Genomic DNA, 26,520 nt, shown 5'->3' on the forward strand with positions numbered 1-26,520 from the left:
GATCATGTCCCCAGCCTCAGAAAGTTATTTGAGAGATTGAGAAGGTTTTAGCTCAAGTTATACCTAGCCAAGTGCACTTTTAGGGTAAAGTCAGAGAAGTTACTAGGCTTTGTGGTCAATGAAAGAGGAATTGAAGTTGATCTAGACAAGATACAGGCCATTCAGAACTTGTCACCTTCTAGTACACCAAAAGAAGTTTGAGGTTTTTTGGGAAGATTGAATTACATTTCTCGGTTTATCTCTCAGCTTACCTACAAATGTGATCCCATATTTAAGCTTCTCCGCAAGAATAATCCTGAAAAATGGAATGAGAAATGTCAAGTAGTTTTTGATAAAATTAAGCAATACTTGTCAAATCTTTCAGTGTTGGTGCCACCTGTTTCAGGGAAACCTTTAATTCTATACTTGACAGTATGTGAAAATTCAATGGGATGTGTGCTGGGGCAGCAAGACGAGTCTAGTCGAAAAGAGAGAGCTATTTACTATCTGAATAAAAAGTTCACAGAATACGAATCCAAGTATTGCTCATTGGAGAAAATGTGTTGTGTATTAGCGTGGACTGCCAAAAGACTTAGACAGTATATGATCTATCATACCACATGGCTCATAGCAAAATTGGATCCAATTAAATATATCTTCAAGAAGCCTTCTTTGTCTGGAAGAATTACTAGATGGCAAGTAATTCTCTCGAAATATGATATTATATATGTAAGCCAAAAAGCAATAAAAAGAGGCACTATAGCGGAGTTTCTTGCAGATCGTGCTACTGAAGAATATGAACCAATGACATTGAAATTCCCTGATGAAGATCTAATGACTATTTCCCAACTGGAGAAAGGGGAGCATGAAAAAAAGTGTTGGAGAATGTATTTTGATGGAGCTGCCAATGCCTTAGGACATGAAATTAGGGTAATTCTGATCTCTCTAAAAGAAGAATACTGTCCTGTAACAGCTAGGTTAAATTTTAATTGCATAAATAACATTGCTGAATATGAGGCATGTGTCATGGGCTTACAAGCTGCTACAGATAGAAGAGTGAAAGCATTAAAAGTGTTTGGGGACTCAGCTCTAGTTATATATCAGTTGAAAGGAGAATGGGAGATGAGAGATTCAAAACTCATTCCATATCATGAGTATATTTTAGAGTTGATAAAATAATTTGAAGATATCCAGTTTGACCATTTACCTCGAGAAGAGAATCTGATTATCGATGCATTGGCTACTCTGGCTGCAATGATTCGAATTAATAACAATACTGACATTCAGCGCATCAGGCTAGATGTTAAGGATATGCTAGCTCATTGTTCCAATGTATAAGAGAAGAAAGATAAGAAGCCCTAGTATTATGATATCTTACAGTATATTAAGGATCAGCAATACCCAGTTCAAGCAATAAAAAATGATAAAAGGGTCACCCGAAGATTGGCTATAAGCTTTTTCCTGGATGGGGGTATTTTGTACAAAAGAAACCGTGATTAGGTATTACTAAGATGCGTAACTAAGGCTGAAGGGAGGAAAATCATTGAAGAGATGCATGATGGAATATGTGGGGCACATACCAATGGACATATGATGATGAGATAGATTATGAGAGCAAGATATTAGTAGTTGACAATGGAAAGTGATTGTATTGACTATGCTCGTAAATGCCATAAATGGCAAATATATGCTGATAAGATCCATGCTCTGCCATCTGCTTTACATGTTATGGCACCACATTGGCCATTCTCAATGTGGGGCATAGATGTCATTGGTCTTATCACCCCAAAGGCTTTTAATGGGCATAGATTTATTTTTGTGATGATAGATTACTTCACAAAGTGGGTGGAGGCAACATCATATGCAAATGTAACACGATCTATGGTTTGCAAGTTCATAAAGAGAGAGATCATCTGTAGATATGGACTACCGGAGAGAATTATTTCAAATAATGCCAAGAATCTAAATAGTAAGATGATACAAGAAATATGTGCTCAATACAAAATCAAGCATCATAACTCAGCACAATATCGTCCAAAAATGAATGGGGCAGTTGAGGTAGCCAACAAGAACATAAAAAGAATTCTTGAGAAGATGATCAAGACTTATAAAAATTGGCATAAGAAGTTACCATTTGCATTGCATGCATATCGAACATCAGTGCGCACTTCTATTAGGGCAACCCCCTTTTTTCTAGTTTATGAGATGAAAGCTGTACTACTAGTGGAAGTGGAGATCCTATCCTTGAGGGTCCTAAAAGAAATTGAGTTAGAAGAAGCTAAATGGATTCAAGAACGCTATGAACAGTTAAGTTTCATAGAAGAAAAAAGATTGACTGCATTGTGCCATGGTCAGCTATATCAAAAAAGAATGGTGAGGGCTCATGACAAAAAGATTCGACCCCGTTGCTTTCGAGAAGGAGAGTTGGTCTTGAAGAAAATTCTCTCAATCCAGCACGATAATAGAGAAAAATGGACTCCGAATTGGGAAAGACTGTATGTGGTGAAACAGGCTTTCTCGGTTGAAGCGTTGATACTTACTGAGATGGATGGAAATGATTTACCCTATCCTATAAATTCTGATGCTGTAAAGAAATACTATGCTTGAAAAAAAAAAGAAAAAAATGAAAAAAGAAAATGAAAAAGAAAAAATGAAAAAAAGGAAAAATGAAAAAAAAAATGAATGAAAAAGGAGGACTCAAGACGAAAACCCTAAAAGGGCGGTTTAAGTCATAGGGGGTTTATCTAAGTTAAAAACCTGAAAGGTAGCTTAGATAAAGAGAATACAGTATCAAATTTGAAAATTCGTTGGCATGGAGACTAGCAAATTCGGAGGAGCTCTAAGTTGTTAAATATATCAAATGGTTGGGTTTTTAGAAAAACCTTGAGATATGTTATCATGATTATCCAATTGTTCATTTTTGAGCTTTGTCCCCCATACTTATCCTTGTAATTCTTCCTTGGCCAAAGTTTGCCAACATTTTGCTAATAAAAGACATTCTATTTCACTCTTTGTGTGCTTCTTCTGGTGATTGTTTCTCAACCATTCTTATTCTTTTCTTCTTAATACCCTACAATGGAAGAAATGTGCAAATGCATTATTACTTTTTGAGTTTGAAATAATGATTGATGAATGAATAATGGCATGAAAGATTTTTACATTACATTGAATAAGTCAATAGTGATAAAGGCAAAATCGAGATGTTCATTTCTTGATAAAGACATTGAATTTGGAAAGAGATGGAAGAGATAGTTTAGAGTTACACTAGCTCGATCTTGAAAGAATAACGTAACTTGGTTTTTGAAGAATCAAAGGGTTCGATGCCCAAGAAAAGAGCTTGAGAAACTTGAGTACCACAATTGAATAGGAATTAGTTAGCCAACATTTGCATAGCATGCATTGAATTTCATATGCATTGCATAGCATATACTACATTTAAGAAAATATAGTGCATAAATTCAAGAATTAAGGGTATTCCAACATCCCACATAAAGAAGACAAATGTGAAGATATTTTCAAATTTGATAAAAAGCTTATCAAGTAAGTTTCTAATCCTTGGAATAGGATGTCTCTCGGTATCAAGGCTGATTTGTAAGACCTTTGGGCATAATCTCCTAAAATTCTTGCAAACATGATTTTCAACTCTTTTGGACATGTTTGTCAAGGGGCAATCTATTTTTTGAAGTTGTGATGCCTCTGTTTAGAGGAGCCATTTATTTTTAAAGTTGTGATGCCTCTTATTAGAGGAGCAATTTACTTTCCAAAAGTCGTTGAGCCTCTATTTAGAGGAGATTAATTTATTTTCAAAGTCGTTGAGCCTCTGATTAGAGGAGCTTTGTTTATTTATTTTTAAAGTCATTGATCCTCTTATTAGAGGAGCTTTATTTATTTTCAAAGTCATTGAGCCTCTGTTTAGAGGAGTTTTATTTATTTTTCAAAGTTTTTGAGCCTCTGATTAGAGAAGCTTTGCTTATGTTTTTCAAAGTCATTGAGCCTCTGCTTAGAGGAGCTTTGTATATGTTTTTCAAAGTCATTAAGCCTCTACTTAGAAGAGCTTTGATCAGAATTTTAACGAAAAAAATGAAAAAAATAAAAGGGTCGAGTAGAGTCTTGAATGGGTGTCTACATCTTTGCGTAATTTCTGTTTCACAGAAAATGTGCAAAGAGGGGCAGCTGTAGACACCCAATTTGGTCCAGGCTCGGATCAATTGGGCTTGGTCCAAATGGGTAGGCCCATTTTATTTTTTTTATTTTTGTATTTTATATTTTTATTTATTTATTTATATTTTTTTGTATCTTATGTATTTATTTATTTATTATTACTATTTATTAATATATATATTTATTTTTATTATTTATCTGTTAGTATATGTATGTATTTATTATTATTTATCTATTTATATTTTATTTATCTAATTATTTTCTTTTAATTATTTATTAACATTTTTTATTTGATTTGATTTTTTTTTCTTTTTATTCGACTGAGATTGAGATGCAATTTGAGAATTCTACTGTGGATTTGGGATTCAATCAGAGTCCATATTGGATTCAAGGATTGAATCCTAATCCAAGGAGGAGTTGGGATTGATCAGAAACTCTTCTGATCAATCCCTATAAATAGATCCACGAATCAAAGGACCAGAACACAGAAACGCAGACACTGATTGAGAAAGAGTGAAAAGAGAAAGAAAAAAGGCGTCTAGAAGGGTCAGAGGCAATTTCAGGATTTTTTAGAAATTTTGGCAAATTTTTTTCTAGAAATTTTTGAAAATTTTTTAGATTTCAGTTGAATTTTCCTGCGAAGTTTGAATTTTTCGATGACTTTTTCAACAAAGTTTGAATTTTTTGGCCAGCTACCCAGTTTTCGGTGACTATTTCCAGAAACCGATTAGCTTTTCGGTGAACTTTCGACGAAAAACTCAGATTCCGATGAAAATTTCCAAAATTCGACGAGATTCAACTGGAGTTCTTCATCTGTTTAGAGAGAGGGGAAAGGAAAATGAGGGAAGAGAGAGAAGAAGAGAAGGAAATTCTAAAAAAAGCCCTACCTTTAGCCTTACATAACCGACCTTCAGCCTTATATACCCTCCCAAAAATGACGTCGTTTTTGCGTTAGTAAACCCATAGGTTCCGCGCGTTTTGCCAATATCCGACCTGAGCGCCAACCTGCATGTGACCCGCGTGTGACCCGAGTGCAAAGCCAAGCCGAGCAGAGCCGTTCCTAGTTTTTTTTTTCATTTTTTTATTATTTATTATTATTATTTATTGATTAGATTAGAATTGTTTAATACTTTTTATTTTATTTTATTTTTCTTTATTTTTATTTTCAATTTTTATTTTATTTTATTTATTTTCTTTTCTTTAAATAAAATTAAAAAAAATATATTTTCGAGGAAAAATTGAAAGTATCAATTTTTCTTGAAACTAAGTTTTTCAAAAAAAATATTTTTGAGGAAAAGTTGAAAGTATCAATTTTCCTTAAAAATAAGTTTCTAAAAAATATTTTGGGGAAAAGTTGAAAGTATCATTTTTTCTTGTAACAAAAGCAATGGATTTTTTAAGAGGAAAGGATTTATATTTAAAGCAATCATTTTTTTTCCTTTTTATTTTCTTGGATTTTCTTTAATGTTAAATAATCCGACGATGGAGCCTCTGCAAGTGAAACAGTAGTTTTCTTGCATTCTCTTGAGGTGAGGGAATTTTCTCAACTTTCTGCTAAAAGTATTAGAGTCAATTGAGAATAATTTTCAATAATTAATTACTTGATAAATTTTAAGGCTTATTTGATAACACAAAATTAAGCTGGTATCATCTTTTGATGGGCGTTGTGAGGGTGCTATAACCTTCCTTACACGTAACCAAACTCCCGAACCCTGTTCTGGTTAGTAGACCTGAACCTATTCTTTTAGGGACCCTTAAGCTTAAGTGTTCTTTAAAAGGATAAATTCCTTAGGTGGTCAATCGCACCTAAATAAAAAAGATTGGTGGTGACTCCTTCAAGTCAATGTCTAGCGATAGATCCCTGGATCTAGACGTTATGACATTGGTTGGTTTAAACTAGTATGCATTTGTAGTTTAAAAGATATGATTTTCAATTGGATTTTGTTTGACCGGCTTGTATTGAATAAGATGATAGAAATGTTTTGACTGTTCTTGAAGGAAATGCTACAGTTTTCCTATGGTACTATCTGTTTATTATTGCTTTATTTTGATTCTGGGTTTGCTGCTATGTATTGCTGATCATGTGAAATGGGCATTGTATGGTTCTATTTCATTACAATCTGGTAAATTTTCAAAAGTTAAAAACTAATCTTTTTCAATCTTTTATGTTTGGATTGTTGAAATTTGGCTTTAACATACTTGATATTGGGATAGGACTAAATCAATTTTTGAGTTCTTCAAGATTAATATACTGTTTCCGTTTTACTCTAAGGACATTCGTTTCATTGCGAATTACCTTTTTTCTTTTTCTTTTTTTTTTACATTTCCATGTTAATTGCAGTTGCAGAATATTTGTCAAGGTGCAGTTGCCATGGAATGTCATAATTCTTGCTGACAGCTTGGATGCCAAAGGTTTGATGCTCCAAAAGGCTATAGTGGTCCGCCATTTGGATGAATTTGCTCGGAAGAAGGCCACCAAGGATCTTGGATATGTCATGGCTGTAACAACTCTGGAGAGCATTGGAGAGGGCAGAGTTAGACAGAACACTGGGGATGTGCTTTTCCCTGTTGTCTTCAGTGGAATCACCTTCAAGATGTTCAGAGGATAGATTTTGGAAGGAGTTGTACACAAGGTACTAAAACATGGAGTATTCTTTAAGTGTGGACCAATCCAAAACATCTATCTGTCTCACGTAAAAATGCCCGACTACAATTATGTGCCTGGAGAGAACGCTATCTTCATGAATGACAAGCACTCAAAGATTGATAAGGATGTTGTCATCTGATTTATTGGAACAAAGTGGATGGAAGCAGAGAGGGAATTTCAGGCATTGGTAAGTTTGGAAGGTGACTACTTAGGACCAGTTTCCTGAATATAACTTTTGTTTCATCTTTGTATGATTCGGATGTACTTGTTACTGCTTTCTTAGGAAGTAGTTGACAGTAAGAGTGTTAGATGTTGAACTATTCTAGTTGTTGTAAATTCGATTGGACAAAGATGTTGAATTCTAGAGCTTACTTATGATGTTAGCTTTGTATAACTTGGTTCGGTTAAATTGGTTTCTGGATTTTGAAGTTTTTTAAAACTGATTTGAATCGACAACTGAACAATTGCTCACCCCTAGGCAAGTCTAGCTTTCCATTTCGAAGGGTTTTTGTTTCAATGGATGGAGCAGTAGCTAAAGAAGTAATTTGAAAGGATACCAAAGGCAAAGACTAGTGTAGATTGAAGCAATGCAAGGATGAGAAAGAAGAAAAGTTGGGACATAGAAGAGATGATACCATTATTAGATTGATCGAAAAGGCTTTGTTGCACACACAGCTATAGATGTAAGCTGTGAATATAAAGTAGTGAAGGTAAATATATTTATTTATTTAGAATCAAAATCAAATTGGTTTCACATTTCTACATTTGTTAAAGAGAAGAATTAATGGAAGTAATTGCTATGATTTAGTTAATTGTTTGTAGAATCCATTTCATTTCTCATGTTTTAGTACTTTTGCTTCTAAGATCATTCTTTGTTTCTCAATCAAACTTCTTTCTATATTTAGTTAATTCAATTTGGATAGCAATCAATAAATAAAATTTTAATAATTTTTCAAAATAACATTAATATTTTTATTTTACAATAATAATTATAATAATATATAACATTAAATCTGTCTAGATATGGACCTGATTCTATGTAATTTGGTTAAAAAAAAATTAACAATTTAAATTTGTTCAACTCAAATTCAAAATTATTTAAACTTGAATTAATATGACTTTGAAATGATTCGAACTCAAATAATTCGAAAATTGATTTGAAATTATTATTTAAAATAAATTGATTTGATTTTAAAATATAATAATTTAAACTCAAAATAATACAATCCAATAATCTTAATTTCAAATAATATGAGTATCATCCGAATGATCTGTACCCACAATCATCCAAAATTTTTTTTACTCTAATACTTCAATATGAAGTAAAATAACACATAAAATTGCCACCACCATATCTATAAATCTTTTCCAAAAATTATTTATACAAATAAATTCAATATTTCAAAAAATGTCAATTCTGATGTGTGACTAATTAACGTAGAGATAACTGGCAACATTCCAAGAAATTTGGGTAAAATGTATTCATCCATCGATTGCCGTGGATTTTATGCAATTATATCAAAGCAAGATTGTTTATTGTATTATCTCCTCATTTTAAACACTATAAAGAAGTTTGCAAAATTTTTGAAAATTCCCCCTAACAATGCAATCATTATGGAAAACATGCCTACAAGGCATCAAAGGCAACTTTGTCTCCAACCAAGAACTCCTCCAAACAAATGGTACATTGTTTCTTGGAACTCAAATCCTCAAGTCTTCTCCTTTTCTTCATGAGTAAAAGACTATCTTATCGTATCACCAAATTTTTTTTTTTTCAAAATCTGAATAGAAGACTAACTAGCAGGCTTGAAATTCAATGTCATCAATGACTCGTCAATCACATGAATTTTTCATATAAGCCTTCATCCTTCTATTATATCTAATTAAGTCTTTAAAAAAATTATATTTGTCTAATTCAATTTGAGTATAATTTGGTTTCATTAAGCTCTTTGTCTAGGATGAAAATTGAAAAAAATAATATTATTTCTAGCTAAATCAACATATATGCCATATTTCTTTTTATGATGCCAACATCTACATAACATATATTAAAAATAAAAAAACTCTTTAGATGCTAACGTGGCCTATTACATAAGCCATTCGTTAGATATTATGTAAATGACAGTTCAACTTAAATTTTTATGTTTTGAAATGCATAAATTGATGTAACAAAGATAATTATTGTCATTGATATGGTAAAAATAATAAATTTTAGTGATTTTCATGTAAAATAAGACTTAATTAAATAAAAATAATGTTTTATGCTTTCAATTGGATAAAAAATAGATAAAAGTTTATTTGAGAAAGAAAAGTACAACATTTTTAGCATTTTAGTAAAAATAGTACAAGTTAAAAATATATTCTTCAAAATCGTCACTCAAATCCATTTCAAGTGTACTCAATATAATTACAATTAAATTTTGAATGATTTCAAAGGCAGTGAATGATTAAAGGTTAAAAAAATGAAATTGTGAGAAATAATGTGTATGAGTATGTATAAGAATAAATGGTGAATAAATAATAAAATCAAAAGATTATTGTGTGAAGTTGTGTTTATTGTAATTTGGTATGCTCACCAATTGTATTCTTTGTTTGTTCAAACAAATAAAAAAGTCATATTAGAATTGCAATAGTATTCCAAAATGAAAGTACTGTAGCAAATCGGTACTTCAGTAGAATATTACAACTGATATTGCAAGTCGAAATTCTAAGTCTGGCCATTAGTTATATTTCAAAAATAAGAAATTTTGAACATACAAATTGAGTGCTTAAACACAACTATTCTATGTCATAGCTGATTCACTACAAAAGCTTTATTATAAAGTGCTTAAACATTTCAATACAAATAAGAGAAAAAGAAATAGATGGAAAGCAAATAGACATGCGTAGAATTATTATTCAAATTGTTAGCACCTTAATATTAGTCACTGCAAACTTCATGATCCCACAATTCTCCCAATTTTATGATTGAGAAAGGATTGGGCAATGGAAGCGATTGATGGGTAAGGGCTTGAGCAACTTGTCTCATGGTTGGCCGAAGTTGGGGACTGCCATTCAAGCATGCAAATGCTAGCTTTGTAGTAGAGACAACATCCTTTGCAACTTGCCTTACCGGTGGTGAGAGGCGTTGGTCTATCACATCTTTAAGTAAAATCAGTTGGTTGTCATTTGGTATTGATGTCGATGTTGATGCCAGTGCCGATGACGATGATGGTAAACATGAAATCAAATCACCAGGATGCCTCCCCATAAATATTTCCATTGTTAGCACCCCAAAACTATAAACATCACATCTCTCGTCTACTTTCAATGAATAAGCCAACTCTGTTTAGAAAAATATATCTAATCAATATGTTCTATTAAGCAAGAAATATATCTTATCAATAATACACTATTATGTAAGAATAAAGAATATTGCGAAGATTATTAAATAATGTTGAAAAAAAATTGTAAATGTTTAGAAGATTACTTTAAAATTGACATTCATAGGTTCTAACAAAATTTTACATTTGGTTCATCAGTTTTGATCTATTAAATATTAAAAAATTAAGTGTTAAACTTCAAAGATTAATTATACATTTGATACTTGAATTGTAGTAAAATTCTTAATTTGATACTTAAAATTTGAAAAATTACAATCATATATAATACTACTTGAACTTTGTTTTAACGCATCAATTTACACACAAAACTAATACTTTTAATTGAACGATGACATGTTTAAAGTATCTTTAAAAAAAAAAAAGATATCAATAAATACCTGGAGCTATGTACCCGAAAGTGCCAGCAAGTGAGGTCCAATTGGAAGAGTCAGGTTTTAAAAGCCTGGCTGTGCCGAAATCTGAGACATGAGCCTCATAGTCCAAATCCAGAAGAACATTGTCGCTGGAAATGTCTCGATGAATTATCGGTGGTGAATGGTCATGATGCATATAAGACAAGGCATTGGCCACTCCTTTTACAGCATTTAGCCTCTTCTCCCAATCCAACTTCATTGCCTCGTCCTTGTTGCTTAACACCATTCTCAAACTTCCCCTTTCTACAAACTCATAAACCAAAAATGAGTTCTTTGGATGTGAACAAAAGCCATACAGCTTCACAATGTTACGATGCCTTATTTCTGATCAAGCATAAATCTCGCTTTCAAAGGCTTTCAAGTTGTTGGAAATCATGCTATCTTCAGATTGGTGAAGTTTCTTCACCGCAACCACCTCACCAATGGGTAGCGCAGCTTTATAAACAGCTCCATAGCCTCCTGAACCAATGCAATTGTTGGAGCTGAAATCTTCAGTGGCTTCAATAATGTTCTCATAGAGTATTCTTCCATTATATCCCCACAATGTGAAAAAATCTCCAAGTTTTGCCTCGATTGACTCGGATTTTCTGGTTTGGTTCTTTCGGCGAAGAATAAGGAAACTTCCAGCTATGATAAAGAGCAAAAGAAGAAGACCAAAGAGTGGAAGCACAATGAAAATGATGACTTTGGTGCTTTTTCTAGCAGCGACAGCACAAGGCATTAGTCCAGTGGCATTACCACATAGTCCCTTATTGTTTCTGAAGGCATCAAATGAAGCCTCATGAAATGCCTTAATGTTAGGAATAGGGCCTTCTAATTGATTGTAAGATATATTCACAACAGTCAGACTTTGCAAATTATTAAAAGAATTTGGGATGGAACCATTGAGCATATTGTGAGAAAGGTCCAATGTTTCCAAGGAATGTAATTTTGCAAGCTGTTGTGGTATCTCCCCAATAAGTAAATTCTGACTTAAATCTAGATTTTGAAGGCCATTTATGTAGCTTACTGAAAGTGGAATGCTTTCTCCAAGTTTATTCTTGCTCAAATTCAAGTTCAATAACTTTGAGCACTCTCCAAGTTGAATAGGAATCGGTCCACTCAAATTGTTTGATGCCAAGTTAAGATGTTCTAGATTTGGAAGAACTCCAATCTCTGGTGGAATTTTGCCTGAAAGTTGGTTACCACTTAGCAAAAGTTTGTACATCAATGTCAATGCTCCCAATTCCTTGGGAATCTCACCAATGAGATGATTTGAAGAGACATCGAGTTCGCGTAATTGAGTTGCATGCTTCAGCTGAGGTGGTATCTTTCCAGAAATGTTATTATTGGAGATTCGTAGGCTTGTTAGATTATGGCATTGCCCCCAGTTTGGCGAAAGTTCACCATAAAATTTGTTGTTGCTTAATGCAATATAAGTCAAATTAGGATATATACCAAAAGCTTCTGATATATTTCCTGTCAACTGGTTTCCGTCAAGCCTAACTCTGTACAAGCTTTTGCAGTTTCCTAAACTTGATGGGGTCGGACCCCTCAAATTGTTGTTATTAGCCCCAAGATATACGAGTTGTCCACCGAGGCATACATTCTCAGGTAATGGACCACAAAGATGGTTGTCTGATAATTGTAATGATTCCAAATGAGTAACATTGCTAAGTGTTGGAGGAAGGAAGCCAGACAAACTGTTCTGAGATAAAGTAAGTTCTGTAAGAGATACAAGCATCCCTATCTCTTGAGGTATTGACCCGGAAAGCTTATTTTTAGGAAGGTAGAGACTAGACAATTTGGTTAAGTTTCCTATGGGAGCGGGGATTGAACCAGAGAAATTGTTATCCGATAAAATAAGTTCTGTAAGAGATACAAGGATCCCCATCTCTTGGGGTATTGACCCGGAAAGCTTATTTTCAGGAAGGTAAAGACTAGACAATTTGGTTAAGTTTCCTATGGGAGCGGGGATTGAACCAGAGAAATTGTTATCCGATAAAATAAGTTCTGTAAGAGATACAAGCATCCCCATCTCTTGAGGTATTGACCCGGAAAGCTTATTTTCAGAAAGGTAAAGACTAGACAATTTGGTTAAGTTTCCTATGGGAGCGGGGATTGAACCAGAGAAATTGTTATCCGATAAAATAAGTTCTGTAAGAGATACAAGCATCCCTATCTCTTGAGGTATTGACCCGCAAAGCTTATTTTCAAAGAGTTTAAGACTTAACAAATTGGTTAAGTTTCCTATGGAATTAGGGATGACACCAGTGAGATTATTTCTTAACAGTTGCATTGTGGTAAGAGATCCAAGCTGTCCTATTTCATTGGGAATAGAACCAGAGAGGTTATTACCATACAGATAAAGCCATACCAAGTTACTTAGGTTTCCCAGAGATGCTGGGATAGGACCAGTTAAGTAGTTCACTGAAAGATCAAGCATAACAAGTGACCTCATCATTCCAACTTCTTTAGGTATAGAACCACTGAGCCTATTGTCAAAGAGGACAAGTCGGGACAAATTGTGCAAGCTTCCAATAGAAATAGTTATTGGACCAGTGAGATCGTTTTCATGGAGATAGAGTATAGAAAGTGAACTTAATAACCTTCCTATGTTTGATGGAATATTTCCGGAGAAATGATTCTTGGACAAGTCAAGTTTGGTGAGCTTGGAAAGATTTCCAATGTGTGAGGGAATGGGCCCATACAGTGAGTTGTTAGGAAGGTGAAGACCCATGAGGTTGGGGAAGGACAAGAAGTTGAGACTATGAAGTGTACCTTTGAACCCATAATCTGGAAGGCTTAGATTGGTGATGCTTCCAGCCTTGTTGCAAGTGATTCCGACCCAATTGCAATGGCTGTCTCCAACCCACAAAGAAGAGAGCAAAGTTTGGGTGTTGTTGTCAAGGCTAGCTTTCCATTTTAGAAGAGTTTCTTTTTCATTTGCAGCAATGGAGGATGAAGAAGCAAGAACAGAGGGAGACCAATGCAGGACCACTATAAGGAAGAAAAGGGCTTTGAATGGTATTATGAAGGATGCCATAATTTGGATGGTTCAAAAAAGATTGTTTGTTAGTTGTTGTAAATTAAATTGGCATGGTCAGGTATTTATGCAAAAAACTAGAGTGTTTCAGTCACTATGAAACATCCACATCATGTGGAAACGAATTTATTTTTTGACTTTCGGAAAGCTTGCTTGAAATACATAACACCCTTCAAGTACTTCATCCAACCATAGCCTAGAAGAAGAAATTTAGTAAGGGCTTGATCCCAGTTTCAGAAAGAAACAGAGGCTGATATCGCTTTCGCAAAATCATGCTGAGAAATATTAGTGTTTTCACATTTTAGGTTCTTTTAATTTTTTAGCCATAACTTTATGCTTAACATTCATTGGTTCAGTAATAAAAAAGTAGCCAACATTTCAAAAAGAAAAAAAAAGCAGACAGAATGACGCAGATCTTTCTACTTTTTCAAAAGAAAAGAAAAGGTGCTAAAAAACAAATCCATTGCTTTAAAAAATGCAAACTTTCCAACTTTGAGTAAATTTGCATCATAATCATATTTTTTATAAAGGCGTTTGATTGGAAAGAAAGAAAATTATTAATAGTATTTTTATTTTTGATTATTTGGTTATTACATTTGATTATTTGATTAAAGAAAGAAGATTATTATCTCATATTATAGAATATAAGACTTAATATGTTGTTATTTTTATTATTACATTTAGTTATACAATATTTTTGAATAGTGAAAATGTAAGATAATCAGTAATACCAAAATAGAGCTTCAATATCAAACAAATTACATGCTAAATCGACGCCAAAAAATATTCAAATCATTGAATCTCTTTTAACACCTAATTACGCTTATAGTTAAATTTCTTTGTTTTTCTTTTTTTAAAAAAATAAATTCAGATTTTATTTCAGAAAAGGAATAATGCATCAATCAACTTAATAAAATATTTCGACAATTTTTATTTTTCTTACTTTGCATGCCCTTTTAAATGCACTTTATAACCAAATATGCAGTATGCATGAATCCGAATAAATTTGTTTTGCCAAAATACATGACCACCGCTAATTTACCTTCCATAAAGAAAGAAAAATAAAATTTTAACGAGGATTAGTGCTTGAAACTGAAATAAACTCACTGTCATGCATAACGGATCCAGGAATTATAATTGGTGAGGCAAATTAATATATATATATGTATAATATTATGCATAAAAAAAGATGTAAAGAATTAAAAATTAATTCAAGTGTAATAAAAATGGACATCTAGTTACACTTAAGGTAATTTATTTTACTTAATTTTTTATTTCTACTGAGTATATGTTTTTACTTCACTTGAATTTTTTAATAAAATATTATAATTAATGATAACATATTTATATATTTATAAAATTTTTTAATTATTTAAAATTAAAATATATTAGAAAAGAATGAAAAGAAAAGAAAAAAAGATTAGAAACATCTCAATTGGAGGAACCCTTCATATGTCTTTCACGTTATTCATGATTTACGTGGTCTTACAATCACTTTGGATCTATTTGGTTGGCCGTTAAAATTAGTGATACAAATAAAACAAATTATTATAATAAAAAATTAAAATTAGTGGTAGAATGTATTTGAATACAAAACCAATGATGATAATGAAAAAAAAAAAATCATTAAAGACATCAGATTAAAGCTATATGTAATAAAAAATTTAAATTATTTAATATTTATAAATTTATTAAATTATTATTAAATTATTTTATGTCAAATAATGATTTCATTAATAAATAATTAAAAGTTATTTATTAATTTATTGTATAATAAATTTTTATATTAAATTTACAAAATTATTTTCTAATTTTAAGTAAAGAAAAAAAAAGAAATAAAAAAAAAAGTGATTAACTTGAAAGAGAAAACAAAAAAAATATAAAATAAAGGGACAATTGAGGACTAGAACTCAAAACTCCATTGAACGGTGGAAACCACGTCACACTAAAAAATTATTTGGATTGCAAAGTTACGGGTGACAATTTTTAATGGCAACTGCATCTCTATTAGCAAGTATATGACAACTGCATCAATTATGGAGGTTTGAATGGAGTTTATGTATCTTTATTAAGGATACCTACATGTTCAAAGTTCATTTACTTTCTTGGGCAAATAAATTCGATGACATATACTAGTTAATACAAGATTATATATTTTAAGTTTTCTCATTTATCAAAATAATAAAAGTGAAATATGTTTTTATTTTTATTTTTCATTGACCAATTGTTTATTTAAATTATTTATTGAAGAATTAAGTCCTAATAAATTGCATTTAATTTTTAAATATTGTTATATAAATGCCATAAAAATTATAATTAATTTATTCATCTTGTGCATAGCACTGATTTAAAATTAGAATAAGAGCAAAATATGTACCACTCAGACCCTACCTGCCCACCTAGTTAACTGCCTTTCTCCTTTTCCCACCCTAATAAAGGAAAAAAAAAAAAGAAAAAGCGAAAGGAAGGAAAAGAGAAGAAAAAGTAGAAACATCTAAAATCGACGCCAACGTCAATTGGAGGAAGACTTGGGAAGTCTTTCAAGGAGTGTTTTACGTCATTCATGACGTGCATTTGCAATGATTTGATCACACCCTAATATGTTCTTAATCTATGCCGACATGTTTTCACCACATTCATAACTTGCGATCTCGAGTTGACTCGTTCGTGTAACACATTTACTAATTTATTATTGCCATGAACAAGTTAGTTTACGAGTCTTTAACTGGAGAGGGGCTGAATAAATATCTAACCATCCATGCTAGCCAATGTAATTTATACCTAATAATCAACAAAATATTCCAAACCATGGCTTCTTTCTGCATATAATTCCAAGGTCCTTTTATTTCTCATGCTTGTGTCGGTTCAGTTATCTTATGTTTATCCAAATGGTATCATAAAATATTATTTTTAATTAAACCTTATTTTACATGAAAACTTAATAAAATTTCAACTGTAATAACAATATTTTGTGCGAAAACTCGATTGTTAAATTTGATAAAAATTTATAACGTGATTATCAATTTTTTTTAATTAGATATGATTGATTAATTAAAATATCATTTTTTTAATTAAAAAAATCTTAAAGTTAATTAAGATTTATTAAATTAGATTTTAGTTTGTGAAATTAGGATTGAGCCTGAAAGTACTATTACGAGTGAGGAATATATTAATACCCTCACATCATCCATTTAAAGAATGGTATCAATTAAATACGTATTATCTTTTAATTTTGGTACTGCAGTTTTTTTAATATTTAAAGTTAATTCCTTAAAAATTATTTATGAAAAGCAGTTTTTATTATCATTTTGTGAAAAATTATTATTTTTGTCTTCTATAAATTTTCCAACACTTTGATGGATTCTATAAAAAATATTTTTATTTATTAAATTTTTGAAAAAATTAACCATTTACAAAATTCATAAATTTTCATCATAAGATATATATATATATTTCATTTTTAAAATTAATTTCAAAATTATCTTAACTATTTGGAAAATTTCAAAAAATTATTTTTCTTAGAAAAATTTTAAAAAATAAGACTCTTTCAATTTTTTTAAAAATTCTTACTTAAAAGATTTAACCGAATTAAATGCATAATTAATATTTTTTGTTTTTTTATTATTTCTATTTTATCATTATTTTTATTTTTTTTATTATTTAAATTAACCTTTATTTAGTAAAAACAAGTTTTTAGATTATCTCCTCTCTTTGGTGAAATCTAAAAATGCTTTTACTTACAATAATTAAGAAAAACTAAACTCTTTCAATTTTTTTTTAAATTACATCTTAATAGATTTATTCAAATAATCAATTATTTATTTTATTTATTATTTGTAGCATTTTTATTTTTTATGAAAAAATAAATTCGTGAATTATCTCAATAGTTTAGCAAAATTTAGGAAATAATTTTGCTTGTAAATTAAGTAAAAATAGAATTTTTTTATTTTCCTTAATAATTATTTTTTGGGAATTTAATCTTTTTTTTTATTTTTTTATTTTAGATAAAAATTACCATTTGGTTTGATTTTATATTTTATTAAAATTATTACTTATTTCTTTAGAAAGGAAAAAAATAATCATTTATTTTTTCTATAATTTAAAAAATAATAATTAAATAAAAATAAAAAATAGATAAAATCAAAAAAATCAAAATTAAAAAAAAAAAACTTAAATAAAGGTCGGGCCATACATGAGTCGACACACGGGTCTGCGTACGGGTGCGTTGTTTTGAATGACCCATAAAATGATCAATTTTATTTTTTATTTTTTTTCTCTCTTTTCCAGACCCTCTGTATCTAAAATGTTCATCAATTTTCCACCTTAATAAAGAAAAAAAAAACATAAAAAAAAAAGACAAAGAAGAAAAAGTAGAAACATATAAAATTAACACCAATGTCAATTGGAGGAAGACTTGAGAAGTCTTTCAGGGTGTGTTTCACGTCATTCATGATTTGATCACACTCAATCAATGCCGGTATGTTTTCATCACATTCCTGACTTGCGGTCTTGAGTTGACTCGTGGATGTACCACATTGACTCATTTACTACTCTTCATGGAAATTAACTGGAAAGGGGTGAAAAAATGCATGATCATCCATGCTGGCCAATGTAATTTATACTTAAATAATTAACAAAATATGTATTCCATTTAAACTATCCAAATCATGGCTTCTTTCTTAATATCATTCCAAGTCCTGTTGTTTTTCATGCTTGTGTAGGTTCAGTCATCTTATGTTTATCCAAATGAAATCATAAAAATATTATTTTTTATTCAATAAATAATTGCAAGAAAACAAAACTTTTGAACATAAACATTTAGTTAATAATAAGTGCATCTATTTTTCTGTCAAAAAGTAACATTAAAATGACTGACCTACCTCCAATTCAAAAAAACAAAAACAAAAATAAAAAATGTTTGATACAAATGGAAAAGAAGCTTTCAACCAAAAGTTTCTAAACAACGATGTTACTATCCAATAATACTGAGAAACTAAAACTCAAAAAAATTTCCCTAATCTCTCTTTCTTTTTATGTTAGTTTCTCATTAAATTCTCCATCTACTATATATAAGTGATTCGTTATTATTAACCTATCAATGTTGCATATATATAAAAATAATTTATTTTTAACGGTGTAAATAATTTTAATTTTATTTATTAACAAAGTGTCATTATTTGTGAATCAAATATATATATATATATATGTATATATTAGAGTGCTTAAACATTTGATTACAAAGGAGAGAAAGAAGAAGATTGAGAAAGCAAATTATACACGTACCTAGAATTATAATCCAAATTGTTAGCATTTAATTAGAAACAAACTCCATGACCAAGAGTTCTCCCAATTTGATGATCATGAAAAGATTGGGCAATGGAAACGATTGATAGGTAAGGGCTTAAGCAACCTGTTGTATGGTTGGCCGAAGTTTGGGATTGCCATTCAAGCATGCAAATGCTACTTTTGTAGATTACATCCTCTACAACTTGGTTTACTAGTGGTGGGAGACGTTGATCTATCACATTTTTAAGTAAAATATGTTGGTCATTAGGTATCGATGTTGATACCAATGTTGGTGCCGATGATGATAAACATGAAAAAAAGATCACTGGGATGCCTGCCCATAAGAACTTCCATTATTAGAACCCCAAAACTATAAGCGTTGCATTTTTCATCTAACTTCATGTATAAACTTCATGTATAAGCCAACTATGCTCAAAAAAATATATCTAATCAATGTGCTCTATTAAGTAAGAAATATATCTAATCAATACACTATTATGTAAGAATATTGAGAAGATTATAAAATACATGTTACAAAGAGTCAATTCTGGCAACAACCATGGCTTAAAAGTACGTAAACACCTCAATTTGTATAGGGTTCTACTTGTTTCTGTTAATTAAAAAATAAATAATAAAAAATGAAAAAAAACAAAAAATAGGAAAACTTTAAAGAGGTTGGATCCGTTTAGGATTGTTTCTCTGTGGTTGTTAAATCTGGGTTAAAATCAGAATTGAAGTAGGAATTGAAAAGATGAATTGAAATTCTATTGATATAAGATTCTTTGGATCATAACCCTATAAACACAATCCTTAATCAAGCCTCAACACACAACGAATCAAGGATAGAGAGAAAGACAAAGATCAGATAGATACATAGATAAAAAAAAGTAGAGGGGAAAATAAACATAGAAAAGCATAAACCAGTTAAAAAAAAATTTTGAAGATTTTTTGGGTTTTTTCTAGAAAATTTTCAATTTTCAGTTGAATTTTTCAATGATATTTGAAATTTTCAACGAATGTTTAGTGAGATTTCTAGATTCTGGTGAGTTTTTCAATTTTCAGCATTAGTTTTTTAGAAACTGATGAACTTTCGAAGAATTTTTAGTGAACCAACCTAGATTTTGATGAGATATTTTAGAATCCAGTGAAGATTCAGCCTGCGTTTTTTGGGTTTTAGAAAGAAAGGGAAAGAAAAAGAAGAGGAAAGAGAGAAGGGAAAGAAAAATCTGAGAAAAAAAGGAATTTAGCCTTTTATACTGTTGTTAAACGAAGTCGTTTTAGGCATCTAAAAAAATCCAAAGTCTGCATGTTTTCTAGCAGATGACTTAAACCACTTTCGACCTTTGTCTTTGTCCTTGGCTCCAGTCGAGCTGAGCCACAAGCTGCACCATTCTAGTGGCTTCCCTTTCCTTATCTGTAGCCAAGCCAAATTATTTTCCTATTTTGGTTTTTTTTTTAGTTTATTTTTAAAGTATTTTTACGTGATTAAATTTTAGAAAAAAAATATAAAAAAATAAAATAAAATATTTTTTTAGAATAAATAATAATTATTAAATGATGAAATTTTTAAAAATTTCAAATGATAAATTTTTAATAAAATTCTTCAGTGATAAATTTTTTTAAAATTTATCCCAAATTGTGAAATAATTTAGATAAAGTTTCAATAATAATAATTAATATTTATTTTCAATTAAAAAATAATAAATAAAAATATTAATAAAAATTTTGGAATTAAATATAAATTACCCAAAGATGAGATTCTTAGAAATTTCAAATGGTAACTTTTTTAAGAAATCTCCAAGTGAGAAATTTCTCTAAATTTGTCTCAAATGGTGGAATAATTTGGATGAAATTTCAATAAAAGTAATTGTATTCTTTTCCAAACAAAAAAATTTTTGGTTAAAAATATTTGACAATTATCCAAGGATTAGAATATTAGAAATTTCAAATGGTAAATTCTTAAGCATTGTTTAGGTGAGAAATTTCTTTAAATTTGTCCCAAATAATGCAAGAATTTAAATGAAATTTCAATAAAAATAATTATCCTATTATTTGTTTCCAAAAATAAAAAAACCAAAAAAAAATTTTAAATAGGCCTAAATGGTGAAAAATTTAGAAATTAAAAAGAGAAGATATTTCTAATTTAGCCCAAATGGTGGAATAATTAGATATATTTTCAATAAAGACAAAGAAAAAAAGTAATTAAATCTTTTTTTGACGATAGAGCCTCTTCAAAAAAATAAATAAAATTTTTGAATACTGTTGAGATGAAGAAATATTTTTAAAAATTCTAATAGATTGATGAAAGAATCTTAAGAATTATTTCTAATATTTAGCATTACATTTGGTTTTTTGACTAAAGAAAGAAGATTATTATCTCATATTATAGAATATAAGACTTAATATATTGTTATTTTTATTATTACATTTAGTTATACAATATTTTTGAATAAAGAGAATGTAAGATAATCAGTAATACCAAAATAGTGCTTCAATATCAAACAAATTACATGCTAAATCGACACAAAAAAAATTCCAATTATTGATTTCTTTTAACACTTAATTACGCTTATAGTTAAATTTCTTTGTTTTTCCTTTTTTAAGAAAATAAATTTAAATTTTATTTCAGAAAAAATAATGCATCAATCAACTTAGTAAAATATTTCAACAATTTTTATTTTTCTTACTTTGCATGCCTTTTTAAATGCACTTTATAGCCAAATACGCAATATACATGAATATGAATAAATTTGTTTTGCCAAAATACGTGGCCACCGCTAATTTGCCTTCCATAAAAAAGGAAAAATAAAATTTTAACAAGGATTAGTGCTTGAAACTGAAATAAACTCACTGTCTTGCATAACTGATCCAGGAATTATAATTGGTGAGGCAAATTAATATATATGTATAATATTATGCATTAAAAAAGATGTAGAGAATTAAAAATTAATTCAAGTGTAATAAAAAAGGACATCTAGTTACACTTATGGTAATTTATTTTACTTAAGTTTTTATTTCTATTGAGTATATGTTTTTACTTCATTTGAATTTTTTAATAAAATATAATAATTAATGATAACATATTCATATATTTATAAAATTTTTTTAATTGTTTAAAATTAAAATATATTAGGAAAGAATGAAAAGAAAAAAAAAGATTAGAAACATCTTACTTGGAGGAAGACTTCATAAGTCTTTCACGTTGTTCATGATTTACGTGATCTTACAATCACTTTGGATATATTTGGTTGGATGTTAAAATTAGTTTTAATGAAATTAAAATCAGTGATAGATATAAAATAAATTATTATAATAAAAAATTAAAATTAGTGGTAGAATGTATTTGAATACAAAACCAATGATGATAATGAAATGAAATATAATTAAAAAAAAATCATTAAAGACGTTGGACTAAAACTATATGTAATAAAAAATTTAAATTATTTAATATTTATAAAATTATAAAATTATTATAAAATTATTTTATGTCAAATAATGATTTCATTAATAAATAATTAAAAGTTATTTATTAATTTATTGTGTAATAAATTTTTATATTAAATTTCCAAAATTATTTTCTAATTTTAAGTAAAGAAAAAAAAGAAATAGAAAAAAAAAGTGATTAACTTGAAAGAGAAAACAAAAAAATAAAATAAAATAAAATAAAGGGACAATTGAGGACTAGAACTCAAAACTCCATTGAACGGTGGAAATCACGTCATACTAATCCATAACTTAAGGTATGAACTAAACTCATGTTTGAAAATCATATGCATACCAATTATGATGTTCACAACAAATAGATTCGATTTTGGATTCAATTTTCTATGTTTAATTTTCGCTACTTGTTATGTTCATACATGTATGTCTGTGTGATAAATATTGTCAAATCGCTACAATTTTAAATGATTAATTTAAACTATTTAAATGAACATATAAACAATTATTGATCAATTTTATAAAATTATCCTTTAAAAGCATAAAAAAATCTTTCAAAAAATTCTAAATTAAGCAACAATATACATTTTTAAGTTTTGAATCACTTTTAAATGATTAACTTAAATGAGTATCTAAACAATAAATTTTGATAATGTATGGCCTTTCTTTAAGGTGCCACATGGCATTCATCTCTTTTTATTTATTTTTTTTATTTAATATTATTTTAAATTTAATAAATATTTTTATTTAATTATTTTGTGTGTGGACCCATAATCTAGAAGGCTTAGATTGGTGATGCTTGTAGTCTTATTGCAGGTAATTCTATCCCAATTGCAATGGCTGTCTCCAACCCACAAAGAACGTAGCAAAGTTTTAGTGGTGTTGTCAACTCTCGCTTTCCATTTTAGATCATTTCACTTTCTATGAAACATTCATATCAAAATGCAACTTTAATACCGATGGGTCTTTTATATTTAAATTAATTTTGTTGGATTTTTTTATAAAAAAATTGCAACATAAAAAAATTTTAAATACTGACATTTATATTAAGTAAATTAAATTTTAAATTCTCATAAATATTGATTATTTGTATTTTTCTTTTTTTTGTAATAAAATAATATTCTAATTTAATTCATGCTTATTTTAATAAAAAGTATGGGTTATAAAATTTTCATGATAATTTTTTTAAATGAAAATTATATGATACATCATTGAAAATTTTAAACTCGGTAAATGAGTTTATAAGATTAATACATATCATTAGGTCATAATTAAAAAAAAAAAAGTAAATAGACAAATAATGAATTAAAAATTATCTAATATAAATTTTTAAAATTTTATGAAAAAAATTAAAAAATTGACATGTATTTTATAATAATATATTTGCAAAAATTAATAAATTTTTAAAAAACTCTATCATGTACATATATATAATAATTCAATTATTAAATGAAGATACCAACCCTACAGATCGTAAACCAACAGTCAAATTAATTTATAAGTAACAATTCTTAAATATATAATTATATAAATTTCTATTCATTTAATTTGGTTCAAGTCTATCTTTTATTTAATATGGAGTCTTATCCAATTCATTTGGCCTCTGATTTTGGCCTCTCATTTCTAACGTGTTCATGGTGCTAATTAAATTATATGTGGGAGCACTATAGGAGTTTTGGTTTTTAGTGGCGTTTTTTTTACCGTTTAGCGGTGTTTATTGATGCCATTATCAGGTTGCGGCATTTGCAAAAAAACGTCACACAAAGTGCCACCTATATAAGCATCGCAGTAAATAGCGACGTTTTCGAAAAAATGCCTCAATATTAGTAGCGTTTATATCTAAAGCGTCGTCATTTTAGCGGCATTTATATCTTTGAGATGCCGCTACTTTTAGAGGCATTTGAATCTGAAAATGGCTTAATATTGGTGGTGTTTGTAACTTTTAGTCGCCGCTATTTCAATGGCATTTTTATAAGAAAAACATCGTTGCATTGATGGCGTTTATAATAGAAAATGCTGCTACTTTGCATGGTTTTTGAATCTGAAAATGCTTCAATATTTGCAGCGTTTGTATTTTTTAGGCAATGCTAATTCAGTGGTGTTGTTATGAGAAAAACATCATTGCTTTAGTGACATTTTTGTAATAAACGCCACCTAACTAGCAGTGTTTGTTGGAAAGAGCACAGCTAATATTGTGGCATTTTATGCTACAAAGGCCACTAAATTATTCATTTAGCGGCATTGCCCAACGCAAACACTGCCATTATGTAAAAATGTATTTTTTTTTAATTTCTTATAATAAATTTTATTTTCAGTAAAGAGCTTAAATTCATAAACTGAAATTAATATTAACTTCATTCACATTTAAATATACATCTAATTAATACAAAGTTTAATAATTAGTATAATAACATTCAAATATTGTAAATACATTAACCAAATAAAAAATTAAAATGTATGAAATGGATGACTACATACATTTTGTTGGCTGTCAATTGATGAAGAAAATTTTCCACCTTATTCACTAGCATGCTCAACAATCTATTGAATAATACCATACAATTTTTAACATTTCATTGTATGCTTATTTTTTATTTAAAAATTTTAATATTTACTAAATACAATACCTGAGTTGATGGAGCACCAAGATTATTTCCTAGAAATTATTGTTGCACAAAATTCATAAAATGATCGAATCAATCATACAACTGCTAAAATTTTGCATGCTCTAGCTCCATTCTAGCACGTTCTTATTCAATTTTGGCACGCTTCTATTCTCTTTCTGCTTTCATTTGCTGAAAACGTCGTTGCATAGTTTGCAACTCCCCTCTCAATATTGAAATGTCTCGTGAAGATTGACTTGATGAGAGTGTAAATTACGGAGAGTTATGTCCATAGTAGGCAAATAGTGTTGGACCCAATCCCAGGCCTTGGACCCGTCCATGCCTTTATTTTCCAACTACTTCTATAAATATTCGATTTTTCATTTCTTGCATGTTGAGAGAACCTTCAGATGCTACTTCAATCTCAGCAGCCATTTTTTCTTTCACTTTTTCTTGTGAATTTTTCATATACAACTATCCCAATCCGTTCTCTTTCTTGTCATAAAAAATAATTGCGTATATGATAGAAATATAAATATTACCAACTGAAACCATTAAACACTTTCATCATTTCATTTTATTATACAAAGTTATAAACTAGTATCTCTCATTTTCTTGAGAACCAAAATCTAACAAGTTGTTCATATTGCCACCTAATCACATTACGGGGTAGATTTTGCATCATTGTCTCTATAGTAGTATTTCGATTGAAATACTTATTCTTCAAACTTTGCTTACAATCTTTCCATTTCTTTCCTAATGACTTAAGCACAAATGAAGTTGGTATTTCAAGTACAAATCTTAACTATAATAATACAATAAGAAAAGTTTGAATAAGTAAACAAAATGTAAAATAAAAATTCGAATGTATCTAATTAATTATACTAATACCTCAATAAAGTTTAACACATCGGCCTTAACTTCTTCTAGAATATTATGCCATGTTTCATAATGAATAGGCAATTTCATTCCATTACGGGCTAGCATGTTTAGAAATCCAGCCAATAGTTGAGCCTCTTCACCAATTGGTTGCCTATTAGAGTTTCAGACACTATAATATGCTCATTAGGACATAGTGCAAACAATTCCTTCAAAGTTGTCTGGCCTCTGGTCCTTCGTTGACCATTGTTATCAACTACAACAAATATAAAATATATTTGTAAAATTGCAATACTTTTATCATTATACGCAAATTCTAAAATTGGAGTATAACATATATGCATTCAAATTTAAAGTATAATCAATCGATGGGGTACTATCTAAACTTGGACCTCTCGTATTGCCAGATCCAATATCAATTGAAGGGTTAGAAGTGATGGAGTTAGATCTAACAGTACATTCATTTACCTCTGAAGGATTTAGTCCATAGCCAATATCTACAGGTGCCGTAGATGGTTTTGAACTAATATGTCTGATATGTTTTCCTTTCAACCTACTTCTCCACATTATAGCTTACCTACATCATATTAATGAATATAAAAAAATGTTAGTTCAGAAGATATATAAAGATATTTTCAATTTAAGAAATCAAAACCTATGATATATAAAGAACATATCGATTTAATTAAATCAAAATATAATGTAT

General features: G+C 29.4%; 1 protein-coding gene and 2 pseudogenes across 1 annotated transcript; 1 reads left to right on the forward strand and 2 right to left on the reverse strand.

Moving 5' to 3' along the window:
• The first annotated feature begins 783 nt into the window (after window positions 1-783).
• LOC149513494 (DNA-directed RNA polymerase V subunit 7 pseudogene) lies at window positions 784-7,527 on the forward strand (annotated as a pseudogene).
• Window positions 7,528-9,568: 2,041 nt separating this feature from the next.
• Window positions 9,569-13,691, reverse strand: LOC111291606 (uncharacterized). The gene is made up of 2 exons (XM_089748786.1): window positions 10,548-13,691; window positions 9,569-10,111 (listed from the first exon to the last, which is right to left on the reverse strand). Exon 1 carries the CDS (start codon window positions 13,606-13,608, stop codon window positions 10,912-10,914), a length of 2,697 nt encoding a protein of 898 aa, XP_089604912.1. The 5' UTR covers window positions 13,609-13,691; the 3' UTR covers window positions 9,569-10,111; window positions 10,548-10,911.
• Window positions 9,708-10,809, reverse strand: LOC111307976 (MDIS1-interacting receptor like kinase 2 pseudogene; annotated as a pseudogene).
• Window positions 13,692-26,520: the final 12,829 nt, after the last annotated feature.

This window comes from Durio zibethinus, chromosome 19 (genome assembly GCF_047325235.1).
Source record: "Durio zibethinus cultivar Kanyao isolate XHJ-2024 chromosome 19, ASM4732523v1, whole genome shotgun sequence".
Lineage (NCBI taxonomy): Eukaryota > Viridiplantae > Streptophyta > Magnoliopsida > Malvales > Malvaceae > Durio > Durio zibethinus.

Coding starts and splice junctions, on each gene's coding strand:
- LOC111291606 (XM_089748786.1), bottom strand. CDS start 13,608: ATGGCATCCTTCATAATACCATTCAAAGCCCTTTTCTTCCTTATAGTG.